The 6,602-nt window shown below is 40.6% G+C and overlaps 2 protein-coding genes across 2 annotated transcripts in view; both read left to right on the forward strand.

Moving 5' to 3' along the window:
• Positions 1-329: 329 nt before the first annotated feature.
• LOC104946685 (talin-2-like) lies at positions 330-2,270 on the forward strand (the record flags this gene model as incomplete). The annotated part of the gene is made up of 2 exons (XM_010772559.1): positions 330-470; positions 896-2,270. Coding segments are annotated over 2 exons (276 nt in total), but the record flags the coding sequence as incomplete, so codon positions are not given.
• A 1,438-nt stretch (positions 2,271-3,708) lies between these two features.
• The window catches only part of LOC104946686 (tropomyosin beta chain-like), a 15,606-nt gene continuing 12,712 nt past the window's right edge, over positions 3,709-6,602 (forward strand). The window contains exons 1-2 of the mRNA XM_010772561.1: positions 3,709-4,017; positions 6,371-6,496. Coding sequence (XP_010770863.1) covers positions 3,904-4,017; positions 6,371-6,496 — 240 coding nt within the window. The 5' untranslated portion in view covers positions 3,709-3,903. The remainder of the gene's footprint in view (positions 4,018-6,370; positions 6,497-6,602) is intronic.

Raw genomic sequence — 6,602 nt, forward strand, 5'->3', positions numbered from 1 at the left:
TTCCACATTCCCTCAAAGAAAAGTTCACGAGCCATGGTTACATATATTAGACCTCTGTTAAGCATGCTTTTAGTTCTCTGTATTCATTAGTTTCACAACGACTAACCATAAAAACAATGGAAACAAATACATAAAGATGAGAAAATAAAAAATGACTTGGAAACAGTCGGGTACGTTTGCTCCAAATAAGCCAAACCATTGTAAGGGTTTTCAAGCACTTCCACAAAACGTCGTGACCATTTAAAGCTCTCAAATAGAAAAGGGGACTTTCTGTCAGATAGCTCCTTTTAATTTGAGGACTAACACACATATAAAATGTTTTTTGTGTTTGTTTTTCCCCTCAGGCGGCTGGAAACGCTGTGAAGAGAGCCTCTGATAACCTGGTGAAGGCAGCGCAGAAAGCAGCGTTCGACGCTCAGGACGACCAGGCTGTGGTGGTGAAGAGCAAGATGGTGGGGGGCATCGCTCAGGTGAGGAGAACAGACACACTTTCTGAGCTATATATTACTTACATCTGTTTTGGTTTGCATATTATAATATAATCATAATCCAGTCATTTTATAAATATGATTCTGAATTGGGCTATTGTTCACAAGAAAGACTTTTACTTTTAGTTTACGGGCACAACCTCAAAAAAGCCAAATTGAGTGTGGGGTTAAAAGAAAGTTAATTTACTAAGCTACATTTCAACACTGGTATTATTTTATTAATGTATTTATTGTATCAGGGACAGTGCACATCAATCAACATTTCTGTAAATGTGCCATAGTCAGCCAAGAGGCTTTTTTTCATCTGTAGTCCCTGTGAGTTATGTCTCAGTTATGTCGGGTGGAGGTGGGGCTTATGGATTGTTCTGGTTACATCCTGCCCTCTGATTGGCTGTGTGGTGTTGCAGATCATCGCGGCTCAGGAGGAGATGCTGCGGAAAGAAAGGGAGCTGGAAGAGGCCCGGAGGAAGCTGGCCACGATCAGACAGCAGCAGTACAAGTTCCTCCCCTCAGAGTTGAGAGAGGACGGCCAGGACCAGTGAGAGAGGGGGGGGGGGGGGGGGGGGGTGTGAGGCAGCAGTGATTAGTGGGGCGTTCAGGTCCTTCCCCAGCTACATGTAGGGAGAGAAGAACATCACTCCACCCCACAGAGGGTCACTATCAATCTGGTTCTGTATTTAATTCTTAAAGTCAAACGTGAACTGATGCCAATGATTATACATTTTGATAAAAAATATATGCCTTCGGTGCTTTTGATTATATATGATCACATACTTTTCCATATATATTTTTCTCTTTTTTTTGTACATGCTTTTTTGTGTGGCTTAAAGTAACAAAAATCATGCCGGTAAATTCTGCTTTCCTGCCGACTGTCAGATATCAGAGAGATGGAGCAGAGCACGATAAAGGCTTCTATGCAAATTATGCATACTCTATGCACATTTTCTATGCAGACGTTTTTGTTGTGTGTGAGCATGAGGTGAGAGAAACGGTCTCATTACCAGTGATTTTGTTCAGTACTGTATGTAACTTGTCATACTGTATTAAGGAAAATGAAATAAAATGGTAGTTTTTAAAGTTTAGATTTGGACAAATTAACTTTGCAATGTAACAAATCAGAGGGGGAAACCATATTTTTCTAAAGATCAAGCTATGAAATGTATTATAAAGGAATCTTCCAACAAGGTGCCATCTTAGTAAACGTTTTCAGTCAGTATTTTCTCAGTATTTAGGCCTTAGATTAGAATATTTTGTTTGTGTAAAGATTATGAAGCCATATATTTAACTTTGATACATTTGACATCATATTGACTGTATGTGGATGCTCGGTGTTTGTGTTATCTGTACCAACATTGGTGCCTGACGCAGTGCTTTAAACTTTCCAGAGAATTCCTGCACAGTACAATCACCAATGCTAGTCTGAGTTACTTCTCGTTAGCATGACGTTAGCTCACTGTGTCCCCAGTGTAGCTGTGCTTAAAAAGTGCCTTCATACAAATGGTCAGGTATTATCAACAGATACTAACCGTATACCCCTAGATGCACTTCATTTCATAATTTATCAGAGCATCATTTCAAACTACCCTTACACCATGTGTGTACAAAGTCGTTATGTTCTCTGACTGAGTATTTTTTCGAACAAACATTGCACAGCATTCCTTATAGTGACTGTAATCATCTGTCTTTTTGTTCTTTTGCTCACATTTTGCCTTCAATTACAGCAGCACCACCTCATTGGCACTGTAACAGATTTATATTCAATAAAGCCAGTTTTCAGTGACACTGTTGAATTCAATTTCTTGACATTTCTCACTGTCTTCGCCCTCTTCTGCAGACATTACGCTTCCTCAGCAATATATTAGAGAAAAGTCGATGTGTTTTAATGGAAGTGTTCATAACCAGCATCATTTTCTGATATACTCATACATCATATCAGTCTCATGGACTTGTGTGTGTAATATCAGCTGCAACTCATTCTTAAGGTTTAGTAAGGCATGGCCGGATTAACCCCCGTCTATAGGCCATCGGGCAAAAATAGGTTGCTGGGCCCCTATGAAGTCGTTTCAAACACGAGGTGAATTGAAACCGAGCTTCTCAGATGAGTTAAGTAAAAAGATCATGGTTTGGGTTTAATTAAGACCTTTTTTTAAATATAATTGAAGTACAGAACGTAAGCTATATTTGTAATGTGACCTAGTTAAAGTTATTTATTAACTAAAAAGTAGCCTACAAGAGCTTCATGTTTTGTTCAACGAGATAAAATACATCAGTTAATACACCAATGGTGAAAGTCAAGTCTCACAATTGATTAAATGAGACCACTACTAAACGTCATCAAACCGAACATTAGCCGCCTTTAGCTTAGCGGTAGTGACGTGAAGTCATGTGACCATGCTGTAATTCTTTCACAGTCTAATATTAGCTTTTTACTTATGCCGATTGCATTTACCCTTAAAAGTGTTTTTAATAAGTAGAGATTTAACTGCTGATTCTGAACAACATGTGTAAGTATCATACACGTGCTTTTGCTACAGATCCTATTTTCTGCAATATTCTAAATTCCAATGGAAATATCCCATTGCTTTTTGTCGAGGGACTCCTTGTGATGGTTACTTCCACGTCATCACTGCACCACTTTATTGTGCTTCAGAATAACATTTTGTGGCAGCCACACAAGAGGGGTTTTTGAGTCCCCTGAAGATCCAGGGTTCTCATAACTCAGAGCAGACAATAAAGTAAATGTACTCAAGTACTGTAAATACTTTACCTGAGTAATTTTTACTTATAATATTGCTACTACCTTTTAGAAGCCAAATTTGTCATTTTTACTCCTCTACTCTTATCTTAAAATGATAGTTCCTTTACCGATTAAGATAATTAACTAATACTCAAGTGCAGTAGCCTACAAGTACCAGTAATTAAATACAGTATACGAGATTTTGTCATTTGATATCAAAACAGTAGCATGAAAAAAGTCTGAATTTCGCTGATTATGAAGAAAAATATCAAACATAATTGATTCACATGATCTCATAGGCTACTTTTTCTCCAGACAAGAGTTGTTTAAGAGTTCTGTCTCAGGTGGAGAGCTGACCCACCTGCCTGTGATTTACACACACACACACACACACACACACACACACACACACACACGCACGCACGCGCGCGCGCGCACCAGACAACTCTAGGTGCCTAAATATGGACAGAGTCCTCGTGCGGATGCTCACTGGGGGAAATTGTGTTGCTCGTGCAGCTGGTATTCCATCCTCAACTCTTCTTGAGCTGCTCACACTAGCTGCACGCGCGCTCCTGTCCACCTCCTTCCCTGTGCCGCAGTCTCCGTCTCTGTCTCCATCTCTGTCCGGATTTACTGCCCTATTTTCCCGCTGCTGTCAGACACACGACCGGAGCAACCATGGAGGCCATCAAGAAGAAGATGCAGATGCTGAAGCTGGATAAGGAGAACGCGATAGACCGGGCAGAGCAGGCTGAGGGGGACAAGAAGGGAGCAGAGGACAAATGCAAACAGGTAGAGACCCCCAGATGACCAGCGCTCCCTCTACTCACAGTATAGACCATAATGCATTTAGATCAAAGCACAGGCAGACGGCTTATAACTTTATTCAGTTGTTTTCCGGTACTTTTGATTCTAAATCTGGTCAAATAAAAAGTTTATTATCGAGAAATGTTCAAAAAAAGTTTTAAGAAACATACCATGTATAAAATAATAGTAAGATGAGAACAATGTTGAGCAAGAAAACAGACAAAAGACGAAACGTTATTGTCTCCTAACTGCAAACACCATATCTCACAGATTTGAACAAGTTCAGATCAGGTGTGTGTATTTCATCAAAAAATAATTCAAGATCCACCGTCTGATATTAGTCACACTATCAGTGGCTTTCAATGGTGCCATTTCAAATTAAACTTTAAACCAAACCAAAGCTGAGTAGCCTATAGAGAAATTGTATTTTATCTGAATAATGACATTGAAATAATTCATAGCACATTACAAGTGTTGTAATGAAGTGAATTAATTTAGTCATTTTTCATTAAATATCAACTTTATCTCGAGGGGCGTCCTGGGACAATTACATACTTGTGAGAGTTAGTGTGCACCAGTATAAACCTCGTGTTGAATGTTCATTTGTTTACTCTATTGACTCAACCCTCAATCAATTGTTCATTTTAATTGAAATTCTGTAAGTTTAATTTCCCAACAGGACTGTTAAAGTTTCTCCACATCACTGCACAGCTGTAAGATACTGTCTTCATTCCTTTTTCAATGGTCTTATTGCAGTTACATGTAATTATAATGGCTCTAAAGTTGTGGAATCAACTCATTTTGTTGCATATAGCTGATAGGAACCATTTTAAGGAGTACTAAAAGACGGGTTCAAGGGTCAAGATCTTCCTTTCATACCCATGGCCATGAATGAGGTCACGCAGCTCAGTCAATCCTCTCCCAGCCCAGCAGCCTCTAAGACTGGATGTGGTGATGGGGAACATGTCATGGAACATATGAGCAGAGTGTGGAAAGCCTCACAATTTAATGTAGGGTTTCCAGCAGTTAGAAATACATCTGGGTTTATAGTTTAATCTACAACACACAGTGATATTATTGTATGTGTTAGGGTGCAGCTCCACGGTGTCATTTACCAGCATGTGAAAAAAATAGATGGCAATCATTCCACCACGCAACTGTCCACATAGCCCGTGGTCTCGGGGGATCCCAGCTCACACAATCACTCCTCTCTGCCGAGGAGCATTAAATACCGGCATGTCTATTTCTGTGGCCCCTCTAAAGACCCCCACCTTCTTTGAATTGTTGCTCCTCACAGAAAGACAGTCAAGGCTGTCGGTTTGCCACAATGTGGACTGTGGGATCAGGAGCGTCCCGGTCTATTTGTGACTGAGAGGCCTTACATGGCTGCGGGCCGGAGGAGAAGTGATCCGGAGAGGACATTTGTTCCCGGGGCACATTGCGCTCGGCCCACTTCACTGTCATTTACAATTGGCTTTTTATAGTTCTCCAAGCTGCTGTTGCAAATGGAAACAATCTTTGCATACGAGTCATTGGGTAACAAAAGCCTGTGGTCCGAAAGGGAAAAGCGCAATCCACCTGTTGGCTTCATAATTTCTGTCATGAGGTCATCAATTAAAAAACGTGCTTCAATATCATCATTAGAGTCCCAAATAATTAAACGCCAGAGTCATACGCCTGGTAGAATTTAAAACGTCCTGTGTATGATTGGTATTAGGTTTCCTGTCATTCATATGAGTTTTCTGTATGTGATTTATTGGCGGAAATGTTTGGACGTCATACGTGACATGCCTGTGGTTAACTGCCATTTCAAGGCCTTGTTCAAAGGTGTATTTTTAAATCTTACCTTGGGCGCTGCTCCACTCACAAACGGGTCACTAAAACAGAGATACTTTCAAATATCTTCTGAAAGTGCCGATTCTTTAAGACGAAATAAAAGGAGTGTTTTGGAAACAATGACATCATCCCCTCAATTAGGCATTGCCCATGGTTGCTTTGTGTGATGAGCGTTCCTCTGTGTTAAAGGAAAGGTCAGCAGGTCAAAAGCATTAGGAATGATCCTGTGGGAACTGTAAATATAGAATACAGTTATGCAGTCCTGAAAAAGTAAATGTTCAAACACACAGTCATCTTCAAAAGTAAATACATTTGGATGACATTTGTTTCAAGGTAGAAAATGTTTGAGAAAAAAAACAATGTCTCTAGACCTGCTGCATGCTTTTACTTTGTACCTTTTGCATTGGATTGACATTTTCTGTGTGTGTGTGTGTGTGTGTGTGTGTGTGTGTGTGTGTGTGTGTGTGTGTGTGTGTGTGTGTGTGTGTTTGTGTTTGTGTAGCTGGAGGAGGAGCTGCTGGGTCTGCAGAAGAAGCTGAAAGGAGTGGAGGATGAGCTGGACAAATACTCGGAGTCGCTGAAGGATGCCCAGGAGAAGCTGGAGCAGGCGGAGAAGAAGGCAACAGATGTGAGTGAAGGGAGCTGATGCCTCGGGTCACATTACTGCAGAGGGCCGACTATATTAAGACCACATTAACCTATTGTACTCTGCCCGGTCACATCTAAGCCCCCCC

The sequence above is a fragment of the Notothenia coriiceps genome, unplaced genomic scaffold, assembly GCF_000735185.1.
Source record: "Notothenia coriiceps isolate Sejong01 unplaced genomic scaffold, NC01 NC01_scaffold00011346, whole genome shotgun sequence".
NCBI lineage: Eukaryota > Metazoa > Chordata > Actinopteri > Perciformes > Nototheniidae > Notothenia > Notothenia coriiceps.